At 49.9% G+C, this 18,253-nt stretch overlaps 1 protein-coding gene and 2 long non-coding RNA genes across 14 annotated transcripts in view; 2 read left to right on the top strand and 1 right to left on the bottom strand.

Annotated features, from left to right (window-relative positions):
• AP3B2 (adaptor related protein complex 3 subunit beta 2) overlaps window positions 1–1,571 on the top strand; it is a 50,472-nt gene extending 48,901 nt beyond the window's left edge. For all 12 annotated transcript variants that reach the window (XM_077940116.1, XM_077940114.1, XM_077940115.1 and 9 more), the window contains 2 exons: window positions 871–1,009; window positions 1,144–1,571. In XM_077940116.1, coding sequence (XP_077796242.1) covers window positions 871–1,009; window positions 1,144–1,294 — 290 coding nt within the window. In that variant the 3' untranslated portion in view covers window positions 1,295–1,571. The remainder of the gene's footprint in view (window positions 1–870; window positions 1,010–1,143) is intronic.
• Window positions 1,572–8,320: 6,749 nt separating this feature from the next.
• On the bottom strand, window positions 8,321–13,281 carry LOC106999264 (uncharacterized). Its single transcript, XR_003731394.2, has 3 exons — window positions 12,558–13,281; window positions 11,233–11,350; window positions 8,321–8,930 (listed from the first exon to the last, which is right to left on the bottom strand). It is a non-coding gene; the product is annotated as an uncharacterized LOC106999264 (long non-coding RNA).
• A 709-nt stretch (window positions 13,282–13,990) lies between these two features.
• LOC144330048 (uncharacterized) lies at window positions 13,991–17,734 on the top strand. Its single transcript, XR_013395899.1, has 2 exons — window positions 13,991–15,688; window positions 16,018–17,734. It is a non-coding gene; the product is annotated as an uncharacterized LOC144330048 (long non-coding RNA).
• The last annotated feature ends 519 nt before the right edge of the window (window positions 17,735–18,253 follow it).

The following is an 18,253-nucleotide window of genomic DNA, read 5'->3' on the forward strand; positions in this document are numbered from 1 at the left end:
ACAGGGCATTGGCACGATGAAGGATCTCGCTTCTGGAAAGGATTTTTTGGAGACGGGAACACTTGAACATGAACAGATTGAAGGAACAAATACAAGAAAATGTTATTAGTCAGGAATGAAGGGGATGGAAGAAACAGGAGAGGGATGTCAGTTTCTAAAAGGAGGTGAAGAATGGGGGAAGCAGCGGAAGGAGGAAAGAGGCTCAAGAGAAGACTGTTGGTGTGCAGGAGGGCAGATGGAGGGGCTCCCACTGGGGGCCTAGAGCATGTGAGTGGAGAGAAGTCAGCCCTGCAGAATGAGGAGTTCTGGGGATGCTGGGAATGTTTGGGGGCTTCAGGAGCCCTGGCTAGGTCTGGCGCTGCTGCTGCAGAGGTACAATTAAAAATGTACCTGTGAATGCTGCATGTGACTACTGGATTCTGGCTGAGAGATCACAGCAGCCACCTGTCATCTTTTTGTGAGGGCTTAGCCTCCAGGAGCTGAGTGGGAGTTGAATGTGGGTTGGAGGGCCGCCCAGGAAAGATCAAAGGGTATGAGGTTCAGGATTGGGGAACCTTTTAAGAACTGACTGGCCACTCTCAAGGGGCTGGTAGCCCAGATGTCTGATGGAGGAAGCTCCAGATCAGTCTTTGGTAACAACATGGATAAAGGCCTGGGTGGGAGGGGTACAGAGGCTAACGAAGGCTTCCTGATGGAGGGCCCAGTCTGAGAGCGAAGTACCGTCTCCCCAAGACTGATGATTTAGATTCTGACCTGCCCTTTGCATGATACCTTCCCAGCCTGGGAGAACTTGATGCTTAGTAAGCAGACCCAGGTGCTGGCCTCTTTACCCACCACAGCCTCTGCCCTCATCACGACCTCTGCCCCCAGGAAAGCTGATGGGCATGAATGAGATCACAGAGAAGCTCATGCTGCCAGACACCTGTCGGAGTGACCACGTTGTGGTGCAGAAAGTGACTGCCACTGCCAACCTGGGTCGTGTTCCTTGTGGGACATCTGATGAGTACAGGTACTAGGCCACCAGTAGAGGGGAAATGATGAGCATGGGGGCCCTGGTTTGAAAGAGGAGCCCCAAGCGCTGATCCCCTTCCAAACACAGTCACCCTTAGCAGCTCTTCCCCACCCCTTCTACTCCCACCTCAGGTTTGCAGGGAGGACACTAACCAGTGGAAGCCTCGTTCTGCTGACCCTGGATGCCCGGCCAGCTGGAGCTGCCCAGCTGACTGTCAACAGTGAGAAAATGGTGATTGGTACCATGCTGGTAAAGGATGTGATACAGGCTCTGACCCAGTGACTTCCAAGTGCTGTGACCTCTTTGGCTCCTATCTGTACCTCCCCATGACATCTGGGCTGTCAGTCCCTCTCACCTTTCTCTCTCTCTCATCATCATCCTCATGCCAGATAGCATTCAGGGTGTCCTCTCTCCCTCGGGAGGACCACGCCTTCCCCTAATCCCCTCCCCATGTGTTCCTTAGTGATCTGTGCAGAGGGAGATGGCAGTCACTCCCTTCAGTCCTCCCAGCTCTCTGTAGCTATTTATGTAACACTCTCAATAAAATGTCTTCTCTCTAGCTGCTGGCTTGCTTTTCCTTTTGGGGGTTTGGAGGAGAGCTGCTAAGGGTGACTGTGTTTCGCCCTTGTGACCTTGTAGGGGAGGCTATGACTGCTTCTCAGGAACAACTCTGGTTGAATGCCCAAGGTGACCATCTTTGGGTCAGGATGCCTAGGAGTCTGCAGGCATCTCTGTGGAAGAGACATCTGGACTGGGATGGGAAAGCAAAGCTGGAAGAGCACCTTGGTTCTTTTTTATAGCCTCTGCAAAAACAAGTCCTCTTCAATGGCTGGCAGATCCCCTTAGTTCTTCTTATGGTCCCTTGGGAAGAAAGGACTCATAACATGGGGATTTCCCCAAACACAGGTGCTCAGTTCAACATATGTCAACTACCTCCAGTTAGGCGGCCTGGAGGCCCCACCTGAATGGGGTACTGACCCACTAGTCATCTTAGTGGAATAATAGAAGATGTATAACTGTACTTCTCAAGTCAGTTTGTGGCAAGTCACCTGGTGATCCTATCACACGCAGATTCTATTAGTAGGTCTAGGATGAGGCCTGAAATTGCTTTTTTTTTTTTTTTTTTTTTTTTTAAGTGAAAGCAGCCGGGCATGGTGGTTCACGCCTGTAATGCCAGCACTTTGGGAGGCTAAGGTGGGCGAATCACGAGGTCAAGACCAGCCTGGCCAACATGGTGAAATCCCATCTCTACTAAAGATACAAAAAATTAGCTGGGCATGGTGGCATGTGCCTGTAATTCCAGCTACCTGGGAGACTGAGGCAGGAGAATCGCTTGAATCCAGGAGGCAGAGGTTGCAGTGAGCTGAGATCGTGCCATTGCACTCCAGCCTGGGCAACAGGGTGAAACTCTGTCTCAAATAATAATAATAATAATAATAATAATAATAATAATAATAATGTGAAAGCAAGTTTATTAAGCAAGTAAACAGAAGAATGGCGACTCCATAGGCAGAGCAGCAGATTCTGTACCTGTGACAAGACACCAGCATCTGGTCACACCTGGAACAAACCTGGTGGGTGCAGTGGGGGTCAGGGCTCTCCCTGACACCTTTTCTGGTGAAGAAAGAGGCTGAGTGAGCAGTGGTTCTAAAAGGTATAAAAGGTGTTCTATTAGGATGTGTTCTGTACCTTTCCTTCCCCTGCAAAGTCTATGATCAAATAAGTTTAGGAATCTTAGATTTAAGTGAAATAAGTTCATTTCCCATAGATCTTCTCAGAACCTTTACTATGCTAATGTACACTGTGACCACCTCTCAGCCTGCAGTGTTACTCAAACTTGGTTTTGATCTTGGAACACTTTGCTCACATCATCTTGATTGACTGGGTTACAAGGAACACACTCCAGTGATAGTTTGAGATGTTGTACCTCAGCCCCTGATCCTCTGTGACCAAGACTTCAGGCCCTTGGCCATACTGTCCCACAGCCCTGCCACTTAGACATCCCTGAGCACATCCGTTCACGGGTAAGATGGGGTGAAGCAGGTGTGGCTGTCCTCTCATGGAAGGAGAACAAAGGCAGTGCCAGGGGACAGCCCTGCCTCTGGCTCCAGGGACTTGTTGGGCACTGTGACACCAGAGAGCTGCTGGAAATGCTGCTCCCCTGAGAGCCTGGGGCCCCAAAGTCTCCCTGGGATCACTGTTTTTGTCACTGCAGATTCTGAGATGATCCTCCAGTCAAAAGTAAGATTCAGTCTTACTTTTGCCTCTGAAATCAGCACTACGCAGAGCACTGAGAGAGGGTGAGGGTGATTTTCTAAGAAATTTGAACAAGAACCATCAGAGAATCCCTTACCCACCTTTATTCTATATCAAAAGCCCCAGAGTAGAGCTGGGCATGTGTCTGTAGTCCCAGCTACTCAGAAGGCTGAGACTGGAGAACTGCTTGAGGCCAGGAGTTCAGGGTTGTATTGCACTATTATTACACCTGTGACTAGCACTCCATCCTGGACAACCTAGCAAGACCCCATCCCTTAAAAAAAAAAAGTCCCCTTTTTAAAAAAATGGGATTCTGTAGGAACCAGAATTACAAAAGGCAAGTCCTTTAATATTCCTCAAGTACAGCCCAGGTTCCCAGAACCTCTTGTAAAGGGCACTGGGATTTCCAACCCTGAGAGTCCAGATAGTTGGAACCTTCACGGCTCTATGTTGGTGTCTCTGGAACGTGTCCCAGGCTTTGGCGTTAGCAGTAGCAACTCTTCATAAGGAAATGGTTCTGGTGCTTGATGGAAGAGAGAGGCAGGAAGCAGGAGAGCAAGGTGTGGGCAGGTGAGAGTATGACTGCAGAAGGAGCCCAGCGGGGAGCGCTGTGCTGCTGGTTGAGGCTGGGCTGGGAGATTGGTGGGGCAGCAATTTCCCATCCAGGAGGGGCACAGGGCCTGTTCTGTGCTGAGAGAATGGTCTGGAGTGAGAGAATCTTAATCACAGAGGAAGGGGGAGTGGCTGCCCCAGCTCTCATCCCAGCCCAGCCCATCTCTTCCAAGGCCATACCTCCCACAACCCTACCACATGAGCATCCCTGAGCGGGTGTGCAGGGATGAGATGGGGGCTGCCCAGCATACACAGGAGGAAGCAGGTCAGACCTGCAGGGGCTGGGGGCCCCCACATCCCCCAGGGCATTTTCCCCAACCCATATCATATTCTGTATTTTATCACTGGCCCAAGTCTTTGCCACTGTGGTGACACTTTGTCCCCAGGTTATTAGGGGCCTGGTCACAGAGTGTCTGGATCTCAGTTGGCAGGGAAAATACTTCCCACGAACAGCTTTTTTTTTTTGGGAGACAGAATCTTGCTCTGTTGCCCAGGTTGGAGTGCAGTGGCACAATCTCTGCTCACTGCAACCTCCGCCTCTTGAGTTCAAGCAATTCTTGTGCCTCAGCCTCCTGAGTAGCTGGGATTACAGGCATGCGCCACCACGACCAGCTAATTTTTTTTTTTTTTTTTTTGAGATGGAGTCTCGTTCTGTTGCCTAGGCTGGAGTGCAGTGGCGTGATGTCGGCTTACTGTACCCTCCGCCTCTCAGGTTCAAGCGATTCTCCTGCCTCAGCCTCCTGAGTGGCTGGGATTACAGGTGTGTGTCACCATGTCCAGCTAATTTTTGTATTTTTAGTAGAGACGGGGTTTCACCATGTTGGTCAGGCTGGCCTCGAACTCCTGACTCGTGATCTGCCTGCCTCGGCCTCCCAAAGTGCTGGGGTTACAGGTGTGAGATACCGCACTCAGCCTAATTTTTTGTATTTTTAGTAGAGATGGGGTTTTGCCATTTTGGCCAGGCTAGTCTCAAACTCCTGAGCTCAGGCAAAAGACCTGCCTTGGCCTCCCAAAGTGCTAAGATTATAGGCATGAGCCATCGGGGCTGGCCAGTCATGAATAGTTTTGATGGGGCAACCAGGGAACTAGCCCAGGGCTGTGGGATTCAGGTGGGGCCCAGGACCACAGCACGGACTGGGAAGCACTCTTAGGACTCTGCTGGTGCAAAGGAAGGGCTGCAGAAAGGGGCCTCAAAGTGGATAGAAGCACAGGGACTGGCACAGAGGCAGAAGGTGCCCTGACAAGGATGGGGTAGTGCATCAGTGGGGACGTAGGAGGTCTGAGCCTGACCACAGGCCTTGATGGGTTAGAAGACAATGAGCTCAGGGAGGGGCTGGGAACTGGAATCTAGTCCAGGATGGCTTCAAAACAGTACCCAGGCAAATTGGCAAGAGAGACAGCTCCAGTCTCCAGCCAGGCTGCAGCACCTGGCTAGCTGCAGTGGCTGGTAACCCTGGGGAACAGATCCATTTAGAGATACCAAAGAAGCCACTACAAGGACCCCAGAGTTGCGACATTAGTTGTGCCCATGCTTGAACTCCCGTCTATCTGGCGACTAAGGCAAACCCCTGCACTAGTTCAGCCTATTCTGCTGGGCATCTTGAGAGTCACCTCCCCATAGTGTCTCTTCCACATCAAAAGGATGGGTGTTGAGGGTGGAACTCAGAGTGGCAGGACTTCCCCTGTCCTGGCTTGGAAAGGAAAGGGAAAACTGGAAAATTCTGACCCACCAGAGGACCTTGGCCTGGGTCTTCTTTTTGTCACCACCTGGTCTTTTGGCTCCCAGAGTCAAGAGACGGATGGTGAATTGGTCCCTGGGAGGGTGGATCCCAGGTTGGGATATGGAGAATAAGGATTAAAAGTGGAGTATCCTCAAGGAAAAGAAGCAGCATGTACCTTTTTGGGTCTTCTACTTGATGGTTCTGGTTTGACCCCAGTGTCTCTCCCTGCATCCCCAATCCCACGGTCTGTCTAGTAGAAGAAAGCACTTAGGGCTGAACTTTTTTATCCTGACCTTTGGGAACTCCCATTATTTTCCCTTTACCAATTGCCCCCTTACTGCAGAAGATGCTGTGGTGTCACTGAGGCTTCACTTCCCTATGGCATCTGAAGAACAGAAAGAATGGTTCTCTCTCTCTAGGCCCCAAATATATTACGCCCCTGGGTTTGGGAATTTTTTTTTTTTAAATCTTAAGTTTCAGTATTTAAATTTATGAATCTGTAAACTTACATAAATTATAAATTTATGAATATTTAAATATAATATTCCTACATAAAATTGTACGGATTACAAGTGTTCAACTTGATGCGTTTTCACAGACTGAATAACCCATGTAAACAGCATCCAGCAAGAAAAAGCGTGGCAGCTCATCTTCCTCATGCTTACTTCCAGTTTGGGGCAGTGTTTCATTTTGCTGAGAGATTACAGAGTCCTGAAACAGTCTGACACCAGGTTCCAAGTGGCAGTGGGATTCCAGAAGGCCAACATGAACTTGTGTCCAGCAATGCCAACACAGTGGCAGATGCTTCTCTTTGGGGCTACTAGGGATGTGTTAATAACAGCCTCTGTGGGAGGGGCAGGGTATGTGGAAATAGGAGGGTTGTCTTGTTTTGGCTGCAAAGAATGTAAGGAAACAACTATGGGGGTAAAGAAATTCTTAAGAGCTTGGGTAAGATGACCTTGATCTAATCTTGGATGTGCTAAGACCCTAGCATCTGCACCTTCAGAGGGAAGTCAGGGAGGGAGAGGTGGGGTTGGTGTTTCTCATGGGTACCAAGGCAAGACCAAGACCCTGGACTCCTGACCCACACCAAGAAAAAAAGTTGCATACTCTCAAGTAAATCTCTAAATGTCTCAATTTCCCCAGCTGCAAAACAAAGGGGATGGCCTCTCCGTGTCTCTCGGCATCCACGAACCCATTACAAGCATCTCAGGACAACCAGCACTCACCTTCAAACTCCAAGATGCTCCCCAATGATCTTTGCTACCTGGTATCTGTATCCTTGTGTCATTCCCTTCCACATATTATCAGTGTTGGTGTATGTGAATAACAGGATACAAATGATGGTATGTCATTTCTGAGATTAGGTCATAAAATTCTTTGCACCTCCATCTTGGTTGATCTCTTCCTCTCAAGCCAGCTACCATGTCTTGAGCAGCACTATGGAGAGGTCCACGTGACAAGGAATGGAGGCTTTTGCTGGCACCCACTTGAGTGAGCTTGGAAGCTGATCTTCCAGCCCAAGGCAAAGCTTCAAGTGACTGAAGTTCTGGCTGATATCATGACTGCAACCTCATGAGAGACTCTGAGCCAGAACCAGCCAGATAAGACATTCTCTGATTCCTGACTCCCAGAAATTGTGCAAGATAATAAATATTTGCTGTTTTAAGCTGCTTAGCTTTAGGGGTAACTTAGTAACAATAAATAAATAATACAATCCAGCCTTCCACCCATCTCCTAGGTTCTTAGGTTGTTGGGAAAGCCCTCAGGGAGCCTGCATCCCTGATTCTGGCCTTCAGAGCACTCTGCTCCCACATTCAGTGTCTGAGTGGTATGCCTGAGTTGGCTTCTACTGGCTCATAAGGGCTGACTGTTATTACACATTCAGGAATTTGGTGAGCCAGATGATGTTGCACTGGCAATTTGAAACCAGCCACGGTGGGAGTTTTTGTGCCATGGAAAGAGGCAAACGCTACAAATCACTTCCCTCCCCCAGCCAATTGTCAAAACATTTACCAGCACATCACTGCCCTTAATTATCCCCATCTCTGTCTCTTTAAAATATTATTATGTATTTCAAGTTTAAAGACTAACACAACCACCTGTATACTAATCACCCAACTTAAGAACTGAAGCACTCATCAGTTCAGCACTCATCAATTTAATGTTCCCAATACCCCTCATTTCATGACTGCTTCCTTTCCCACCTGAAGCAAATCATCATTCTGAATTTTCTGTTTGTCAATGCCATCCCTTTTTTTTTGTACTTTTACTATATATAGATGTGTTCCTAAACAATATATTGTACCATACTTTGTGATGGTGGTGGGTACTACATGTTTTCAAATTTTATATAAATGGCATCTTAAAGTATGTTTTCTCCTACATCCTGCTTTTTCACTCAATATTGTTTGTGAGTCATGTTGATGCGATCTGCTGTATTTCATTTACTTTTACTTATATATAGAATTCCACTATATGACTATACCATAATTTATTGATCCACTTTCCTGTTGGTGGGCATTTAAGGTTATTTTGTTTTGTTTTTGCAACTATTAACAAACAGCTAGACATTTTTACTCATGCCTCTTAACATGTATGAAAGTTTCTCTAATATATTTTCCTAGGAATGGAATTGCTGGGTCACAGAGTATACACTTTTTCAAGTTAACTAGAGAATCCAAATCGCTCACCAGAGTTGCTATACTTCACATCAAGAATATTTCTAGCAGCTTTATTCATAATAGTCCCCAAACTGGAAAGAATTCAAATTCCAATCAATAGAAGAATGCAGAAATAAATTATGGTGTATCTATACAATGGAATACTACTTAGCAATACAAAGGAACAAACTACTTCTACATGCAGCAACATGGATGGATCTAACATGTATGTTGAATGAAAGAAACCCAAAAATTATATGGAATCTACAACAGGTTAAACAAACCTGTAATGAAAAGCAGTAAAGATAATGGTACCTTAAGGAGGGAGGCATAAAGTGGGAAGGGGCAGGAAGGAACCCAGTGGGGGTTCTGGAGAGATTCTATGTCTCGATGTGGGTGGTGGTTACCCCGGTATACACTTAAGATTTGTGCACTCTGGCCAGGCACAGTGGCTCACGCCTGTAATCCCAGCACTTTGGGAGGCCGAGGCAGGCGGATCACGAGGTCAGGAGATCAGGACCATCCTGGCTAACATGGCAAAACCCCGTCTCTACTAAAAATACAAAAAATTAGCTGGGCGTGGTGGTGGGTGCCTGTAGTTCCAGCTACTCGGGAGGCTAAGGCAGGAGAATGACGTGAACCTGGGAGGTGGAGCTTGCAGTGAGCCTAGGCAACAAAGAAAGATTCCATCTCAAAAAAAAAAAAAAAAAAAAAAAAGATTTGTGCACACTATGCATTGTCTTCTCTCCATTAAAAGATGTGAAACATAAAAGCACACACCAAAGTAGCTGAACCAGTTTACGCCCTCACTGGCAGTGATCCTGCTACTGGGACAGTGAGACTTGATCATTTTTTCCATTTGAAAAGTGTGGCATGGCATCTGATAGCGGTTTCATGTGCATTTCCTTGGTTATTGATGAGGTGGGCATCCACTGATGTTTATTGGCCATTTGGATTTTCACTTGTGTCAACTGCCTATTCCCATCTTTTGCCCATTTTTCTATGGAGTTGTGTTTTTTCCTCATTGATTATAGAAATTCTTGTATAGTCTGGAAACTAGTTCTTTGTAAATACATGGATTGGAGATATCTTCTTCCAGTCTATGGCTTATCTTTTCAAGCTTTAAACAGTATCTTTGGCCGGGTGGTTGCTCACGCCTAATCCCAGCACTTTGGGAGGCCGAGGCGGGTGGATCACAAGGTCAGGAGTTCGAGACCAGCCTGGCAACATGGTGAAACCTTGTCTCTACTAAAAATACAAAAATTAGCTGGGTGCAGTGGCAGGCGCCTATAATCCCAGCTACTCTGGAGACCGAGGCACAAGAATTGCTTGAGTCCAGGAGGCAGAGATTGCAGTGAGCCGAGATTGCGCCACTGCACTCCAGCCTGGGTGACAGAGAAAGACTTTGTCTCAAAACAAACAAACTCTTTTAGTAAACCAAAGTTTTAAATTCCAGTGTGGTCAAATGTATTGTCTTCCTTTACATCCTGTGCTTATTGTTCCAAGTTTACGAGGTAAAAAAAAAAATTCTCCTATATTTTCTTCTAAAAAAAATTCTAAGTAAAGCTTTTCAGAAGTGTATTTTTTTTTTTTTTTTTTTTTTTTTGAGACAGAGTCTCGCTCTGTCGCCCAGGCTGGAGTGCAGTGGCCGGATCTCAGCTCACTGCAAGCTCCGCTTCCCGGGTTTAGGCCATTCTCCTGCCTCAGCCTCCCGAGTAGCTGGGACTACAGGCGCCTGCCACCTCGCCCGGCTAGTTTTTTTTTTTTTTGTATTTTTTAGTAGAGACGGGGTTTCACCGCGTTAGCCAGGATGGTCTCGATCTCCTGACCTCGTGATCCGCCCGTCTCGGCCTCCCAAAGTGCTGGGATTACAGGCTTGAGCCACCGCGCCCGGCCTCAGAAGTATATTTTTGACTTACTTTTGTGTAAGATGAAAGGTGGGGCCAATCCACTCTTTTTTTTTTTTTTTTTTTTGAGATGGAGTCTTGCTCTGTCACCCAGGATGGAGTGCAGTGGCGAGATCTCAGCTCACTGCAAGCTCTGCCTCCCTGGTTCATGCCATTCTCCTGCCTCAACCTCCCGAGTAGCTGGGACTACAGGCACCCACCACCACGCCTGGCTAATTTTTTGTATTTTTAGTAGAGACGGGGTTTCACCGTGTTAGCCAGGATGGCCTCAATCTCCTGACCTCGTGATCCGCCCGCCTCAGCCTCCCAAAGTGCTGGGATTACAGGCATGAGCCACAGTACCCTGCCCCAATCCACTCTTTTATCCCACTTAAAAGGAACTTGAGAAAACAAAAGAACATGGTTTCTTCTGTACAGAGCTTGGCAAGACTTGAGCAGAGACTGTGTGTGTCTACCTTGTGGTCTTCAGTTCCTAAGTGAATTCCTTTTCTTATCTTTTGCAACCAGGAAATTATTTCCTCCCATCAAACTTCTCTCTTCTTTTAGCTCTCTGCCTCCTGCAGAAGCACTGAACACCCGGGCATATCAAAGACTATGAAGTCTCTCCTGTCTCCCTAGTACATATATTTAACATGTAGTCCAGCTAATGATAGTTGGACTTAAAATCAGTATTGTAAGTCTGGGGCTTGACTCCAGAGACAGCGCCAGGCATAGCTGGGCTCAAAGGCTGTTTGTTGACTGGGAGAATAGATAATGCTGCCTATTTGTTTCTGCTACTTCTGCCAGTGACCAGCTGTGGGGACTTGACCAAGTCATTTAATATATTCACCTCTGTCACTTTCCACACCCTGCCTTGTGGATTATGGTCACCTTCAGAGGGACTATTCTTCCTGTATGACCTGCAGGCCTAGCCAAGTCCGGGCAGGGAGCAAGGACTCGCCCATACTTGAGGTCATGACTGCATTTGGTCAAAATTACCTCTTCTCTCAACATCTGCAGTCAGCTCTGGGGTCATTTACAGATAAGCAAACACATAAGCATGCTGGAAGTTTTATTCTCACCTGGTTAAGACTTCAGGCTCTGAAACCAGAAGATTGCCTTGGTTTGAGTCCTTGCTCTGACACTTTTAGCTGGGAGTCTTTTGGCAAGTTACTTAACTTCTTTGAGCTTCAGTCTCATCTGCAAAATGAGGTAACATAGGAAAAGCACTTAGAACTTTCCCACGCACATAGTAAGTGGTCAGTGAAGACAAGCTATTACCTGCAACAGAAAATTTAGGAAGAGAGACTTTAGGCAGCAGCAATTTCTGTTCCAAGTCTCTTGATGCCTTCATTTTCTTATGGTTGAGAGTTTTGAAATATGAAAGGGCTTCCAGACACCCATTCCTCTGGGCACTATTCTGGGTTTCAGATTCTTATCTCGCTCAGCTTTTGGGTCAGAGAGGAGGAAAGGATGTCAGGGATCACAAACTGGCAGCCAGTGAGCTGCATGGGACCCCTGGACATGCTGGGCTTGGCTCTTTTCATTTGAATTAATAACCAATATTAAAATTTACATTCAAGATTTCACTTAAAAAGTACTTCCAGCTTTTCTTGAAAGATTTAACTGGGCTGGGACCTCATCTCTACATGGTGCCCACCAGCTAACAGCCCTTTTGGGTGTGCCTTGGGCCTTCAGTGCTGTCGCCCACCCTCACTTGGCTCCTGTGCTGTAGGCATCTGAGTGTGGCACCCTCTCAGAAGCAGCTGTCCTAAGCTGCTTATGGGCCAGGACAAGACTCAGGGGTAGGCTGCTCCTGGAGAAAGTATGGCTCAAGAGAGAGGGGTCCCAGCGAAGTTGCTCCTGCCTTGTTCCTGCAGTCATCACCTTTTCTGCCCATGACCTTAGCAACCCAAAGAAGCTCCTGTAAGTAGACCAGGTGGATGGAGACTGGCCAACTCCCACTGTCACTCACCCCTCTTGGACTTCTACTCTTACACTCACCACCCTTCCCCGCTTAATCCTTCTGAAACATTAGACTATACCATCAGCTTCCTCTTTCTCCATCACCTCAGGCAGAAACTGACAGTTACCTGCCCCTCTCCCCTTAGCCATTAGATCAAGCCCAGGAAGACGGCAGCACCATCTTCCCTAAGTGCCAGGAAGGGACCGCAGCATAGTTAGTGCTTATTAAATAGTATCATGATAACATGACACATGTAAAACACTTAGCAATGCTCAATAAACTCTGGTCCCCTTCCTCCCCACTCCAGTCCCTTGTTTTCCCCCTTTTCTGTCCAACCTCTTCTAAGTCTCCAGTAACACCTTAAAACAGACCTGACAACTGCCAACCCCTTTTACAATTCTCTAATAGTTTCCTCCTGTCTGCAGAATAAAAGCCCCTTACAAATCGGGCCCAAGCTTCCCTCCGGCGGTATCAGGTCGCATCATCCTCAGTCCTGGTCAGAGGGAGCCGCTCCATGCCGTCCTCCCTCTCTGCCTTTGCTTGGTCTCCCGCCTGGAATGCCATCTCCTCTTCTGCGCTTGCCTGAGGTTTCCGGTCCGCCCCTGCTCCAGGTGCCCCAGGACGACTGCCCTGGAGCCCTCGCCCTATCCATTGCCCTATTTCTGTGAAACTTTCTATCGCAGTCTGTCGGGAGCGCCGGAAGCGGTTTCCCCGGAGCGCTCCGGTCCAAAGAGGACCAGTGATGTCTTTGGAACTTTCTGGAATGTCCTGACTCTCGCGCCCCCCTCTGCAGCGCACGGAGCAGTGGGTCTAAAATGAGCGCGCCTCCTGGAGCCCGGGGGCTACGGTTCCGACCGAGGATGCAGGGCTGGCTCTCGCCCCGTAGAGATCCCTGGAATAGAAAGAGCGCGGACAGTAGGCTGTGCTGCCTAAGCGATCGCCGCCGCTCGCAGGGGCTTGTAAATCGTGCCCTCTTTTGTCAGAGGGAAACTGAGGCCCAGGGCAGACAGTGCCTCCGCTAGGGGTTACTTAGGTGAGTGGTGCGCTCAGGCTTCGGCCTCTGGACCCCCAGGGGATGGCTGTGGCCAGTAGCGGCGGCGGTCCCCGCCGGGTTCCGGGTGGGCGGTGGAGCCCTCCTTGGCCCGGCCTGCTGGGAGGGGCGGGGCGCGAGGGGGCGGAGGCGAGGGCTCGGGCGGGGCAGACACAGGTGCTCCGCATCCGGCCGGGGGGCGGCTCCGAGGAGCGGCTCGGAGGAGCTTCATAAGCTGCCGGGGTGTTGGGCTGCGCGCGGCTCGCTGCAAAAATAGTGCCCACGTGCGTGCGCGTCTCTCGCCCGCCGGCTGGCCGGCCAGCCCGTCAGCCCCGCAGGGCCACACCGGCCCCATGGCGTTCCCACTGGTAAGAGCCGCCAGCCGCTTGCCTGGGCGGGGCCGCGTCCCGGCCGCACTAGCTAACGGTCCGCGCGCAGCCGGGTCCGGCGCCGCGGTACACCCATCCCCCGCCCCGTGCGCGCGAGTCCCGGGCGGGGCGCGGTCACGTGCCCGCGGGCGTGGGGCCTCGTGGAGGGGTGGAGGGCGAGGGGGGCAGGGAGCCTCCTCGTGACTCAGGGCCTTTGGGCTTAAAGGCGCCGCAGCCCTGTGGGGGCGGCCGGTGGGGCCTCCGAGCCGCACTGCGGCCTCTGGGCGGTCTCGAGCGTTACGTCCAGACGGGAGCTGACCGGACATAAAGGAGCACCGGCGCCCGGAACGTTTCTTTCTCACACTGCCGTCGCACTGGAGACCCGAAGCCGGGGACGCTGGAAGCTCACCCCCCTCTGCGGGTCTCTTTCGCACCCGGCGCGCGGTGGGGGGACCCGGGCGGGACGGGGCGGGGCTACTGACTACGTAGACTCGGTGTTCCGTGGATAGCCCCACGACGGCGGCGGTCTGGGCCCCTTTAAGGTGTAGGGATCAAGCCCCTCGTGCGGCTTCCCAATCCCGGGCAGGTCACGTGGCTTCACACCTTCGCTTGGCGCCCGAGAGGGAGTCCTGAGGGCGGGGCTGACCAGGTAGTGTGGCGCGAGGGCGGAAGACTGGCGGGGCTTCGAGCCCGGGAGACCCGCGGGGCTGGCGGCTTTGAGGTGGGTCCTGGGGCACGGGCGGGAGAGGGGTAGGGTTGCAGGCTGCGGAGGTGGCACAGGCGGGGAGCGACTAGAGCCCGCTCTGGGCTGTGCTGTCCGGACCCTCAGCCTGGCGAGCGGGTGCATGTGGCCTCGCGTTCTGGTCATTCTCCTCAGTACAGGACGAGGTCAGGTGCCCAGACTCAGGGGCGGCCTCAGGTTTGGCGGAGCAGCGGCTGGGGCCCTGGACGGGTCGCTTCCCGGATGACGAGCTGGTTGGGCAGACCAGTGCCCGCCTGGAGTCACCCGGGAGTGGGGGGGACTCACCCACAAAGGGGCCCTCACCTTGGGGTGTCCCACCCGGCGTCATTCCCCGGAGCTTTTTCATCTCTCGTGGGTTCCTCATAGCTTGAGACGACCGAGGCTTTGCTACCTCATTCCTAGGGGATCCAGTGAGGCCAGAAGGCCCTGTGAGCGGCGCCGCGCTGACCCCGTGACCGAGAAAAGCCAGGCGGACCCCTGGGCTCTTGGGTGCTTTCGTGGGTGGGTGCTTATTTTTCGGGGGGCATTTTGCTTCCTGCAGCCCTGGTCCCTTGCACCGTGCTGTTAGCTGGGGTTCCTTCCATGGGGAAGAGAGTCGGGAGCCGAATTCGCTCTTAGAAGCCGGGGTGGCTCCCGCCAGGCCCTCCTGGGAGGAGGCCGCGTCCCTCCTCCCCCGCCCCGCGCCTGCAGCCCCGGCCCTGACTGATGCCGCATTTCTCTGGCAACCGCTTCCCTTGGTCTCCCTGGCTACCGCCCTGCCTCCCCGCGCTCTCTCCTGGCACCTGAGTCAACTACTGGGCTGTGTCGTTGGTGGGGAAGAGGGGCAAGTGGGTGGGGTTCCTATTCTGGAAGGCACAGGTGCACTGCCCGCCTCTTGCCTGCCCCTCAGGTGACGGTGCGGTCCCTTGCCAGCCGTAAGTGTCTGGTAAGGACAGTTTGCACCCTGAAGCTCATGTTCCTTTTGAGTCTAGGGACACATGCTGGGTTAAAAAATAAAAATATATTCGAACAGGACCCAACCTTGGAAACCTCAAGTCGGTGATTGTTTTCCTGGTTGTTTTTTTGCATAGTTAGAAAAGCCTGTGGAACTCAGTGGGGCTATTGGCTGTCGGAAAACCCTGGGGATGGTGTTTTGGGGACTTATCACTGGTCTTTTATTTGGCCTCATTGAGCCCATGGAGCTTGTGGCCGAACTGTATTCCCAGAGCACGTTGTTGTAGTTTGGTTATTTATTTATTTATTTGTTTATTTTTGAGACGGAGTCTTGCCCCGTCACCCAGGCTAGAATGCAGTGGTGTGATCTCGGCTCACTGCTCGGCTCACTGCAACCTCCGCCTCCCGGTTCAAGCGATTCTCCTGCCTCAGTCTCCTGTGTGGCTGGGATTACGTGCCACCATGCCCGGCTAATTTTTGTATTTTTAGTAGAGACAGGGTTTCACCATGTTGGTCAGGCTGGTCTCGAACTGCTGACCTCGTGATCTGCCCGCCTCAGCCTCTGAAAGTGCTGGGATTACAGGTGTGAGCCACATCGCCTGGCCCAGTTTCGCTTTTTAAATTTTTTGTCAGGGCGATTTAAACTTTGGGTGGCCTGGCAGTGCCTGCTCAGTTTATAGAAGTAGAATTTGGAAGTTGACTACTCCGTATGTAAGTCAACCTTTGTAATAAAAAAGTATGGCTGGGCGCCATGACTCACGCCTGTAATCCCAGCAGTTTGGGAGGCTGAGGCGTGCAGATCACCTGAGGTCAGGAGTTCAAGACCAGCCTGGCCAACAAAGTGAAATCCCGTCTCTCCTAAAAATACAAAAATTAGCCGGGCGTGGTGGTGGGCGCGTGTAATCCAAGCTACTCGGGAGGCTGAGGCAGGAGAATCGCTCAAACCCAGGAAGTGGAAGTTGCAGTGAACCGAGATCGTCCACTGCACTCCAGCCTGGGCAACGATCGAGACTCCGTCTCAAAAAAAAACAAAACAAAACTTGGCTTCCCTCCTCTGAAGGGTTTGTCTTGTAAACAACTCCGTGGTCTAAGCTCCCATGTGTGGGAGGGAGGTTGTACCAGCCTGTGCAGCACATCGGAGGTTGGAGAGCTGATGCTTGTGAATAATCATGGAAACGTTTGCAGTTTGGGTTAAGCCATAGGCGTTTGATACAGGAATGGTTCTCTGGGCTTATTCTTTCACTGTAGTGCACAAACCAGTGCCCATGAAGCAAAAAGTGGAGGAGGAAGATAAAGTAGTAAGACTCCAGGCTCAGTACCAAACTTAACTAGTGAGCTAATGATAACAGCTGCCTTAATAAGCATTTTCACTGACCACAACCATTAATTTTATTCTTAGTCTTTAAAATGGGTTGGAAACTCAAACCCTACCGGGGCCAGAGGTAACATAAATGAGCAAAGGAGGAGGAAGGAAAAGTAATGGCTTCTGAACTGCAGAGTATATGCCTCTCTGAATGGAGCAGCCGCTAGCTGATTGTTGCCCAGCAAAACTGTGGGCCCAGAGTTGGTGGATCTTTGACTTGCTTCTAAACTGGCTATCTCTATTTTGATGAATCTCCTGACTTTTAAATGTAGCATTAAAAAACTTTTAAATGCTATGGACCAAATGTAACAGGTCTTTAATGTTGGATTCAACCTGAAGGCTACTTTGGAATCTGTCTTAAAACATCCCTTTTGGATTTCCCCGCTATTTTGCAGAAAAGGAAACAGGCTTAGAAATCAAGTCAAAAGGCTGTTAAGTGATGGAATTTAGTGTGAACCTAGGTCTTTGTGGTGCCATAGTCCAGCGTATTATGTGTGTTCTGTTATGTCAGAGGATCAAGGGGTTATTGGTGGCATACATTGTAGAAAATGGTCTGGGAGCTGGTCACATTTATAGGCAAAGTGAACCTTAACTGCATTGGCAGGAATCCCAGTTGCTGTAGAAGTCAGTGTGGGTCTTCTGAGTGTTAGTACAGCAGTGCTGATGTCAGAAGGAATGTGCTGTGTCTATCATTCCACAATGTATGTCAGAGCAGTTAGCTGATCCTGAGAGCCAGAGGTCTGGAGATGGCAGGCTCCTCCCACTGTGGGAGTGACCCTCCCAACCCTCTGCACAAAAGACTCCTTTTTTCAGGACAGTTAAAATTTCAGTAACTTTTTCTGTCTGAGGCAAGGCAAATTTGAAATTACATAATTGTTTTAACACCCGTGAAAGTAAAATGGAGCTTACTAAATCTCACTTTGTCTGTCTTAGCTAAGATTCCCATAATGCTGTCTCTCAAATTTCCAGGAAGAATTAATAAAGGTTAAACAATTTTTTAAAAGCAGTATGTGGTAAAATCTTCTGAGATAAGCTCCCAAGGCATAAAATAGCCCTGCCCCAGAAATGAGGGACTGGGGTTTCAATTCTGGATAAAACTTAGAATCCCAGCATTGTACACAACCAAAGTTATAGATGTAAAGGGGTATGTATATTTTATTCCTATATTGCATTTCCAAGAAATTTTTTTGTTTTTTTTTTTGAGATGGAGACTCACTCTGTCGCTCAGGCTGGAGTGCAGTGGCGCGATCTCGGCTCACTGCAACCTCTGCCTCTGGGGTTCAAGCAATTTTTCTGCCTCAGCCTCCCAAGTAACTGGGACTACAGGCACGCACCACCATGCCCGGCTAATTTTTGTATTTCTGGTAGAGGTGGGGTTTCAACATATTGGCCAGGCTGGTCTCGAACTCCTGACCTTGTGATCTGCCTGCCTCGGCCTCCCAAAATGCTGGGATTACAGGTGTGAGCCACTGTGCCTGGCTGCATTCTCAAGGATTTAAAGGAGTAAAAAGCATATTCAGAGCTTCTGCCAAAGAATTTTTTTCTGTGAGAATGCAAGCTAGATAGCTTTTTTTCTGTGAGACACAAGCTAGATAGCTTTCTTACCTGTGTCCTGGAAAGTTTTTGGAAAGATGAAAACTTTAAAATGTTATTTGCTTCTAGCTGCTTCTTAGCAACCTTTACCAGCAAAGCACTCAGCTA

This window comes from Macaca mulatta, chromosome 7 (assembly GCF_049350105.2).
Source record: "Macaca mulatta isolate MMU2019108-1 chromosome 7, T2T-MMU8v2.0, whole genome shotgun sequence".
Taxonomy (NCBI): Eukaryota; Metazoa; Chordata; class Mammalia; order Primates; family Cercopithecidae; genus Macaca; species Macaca mulatta.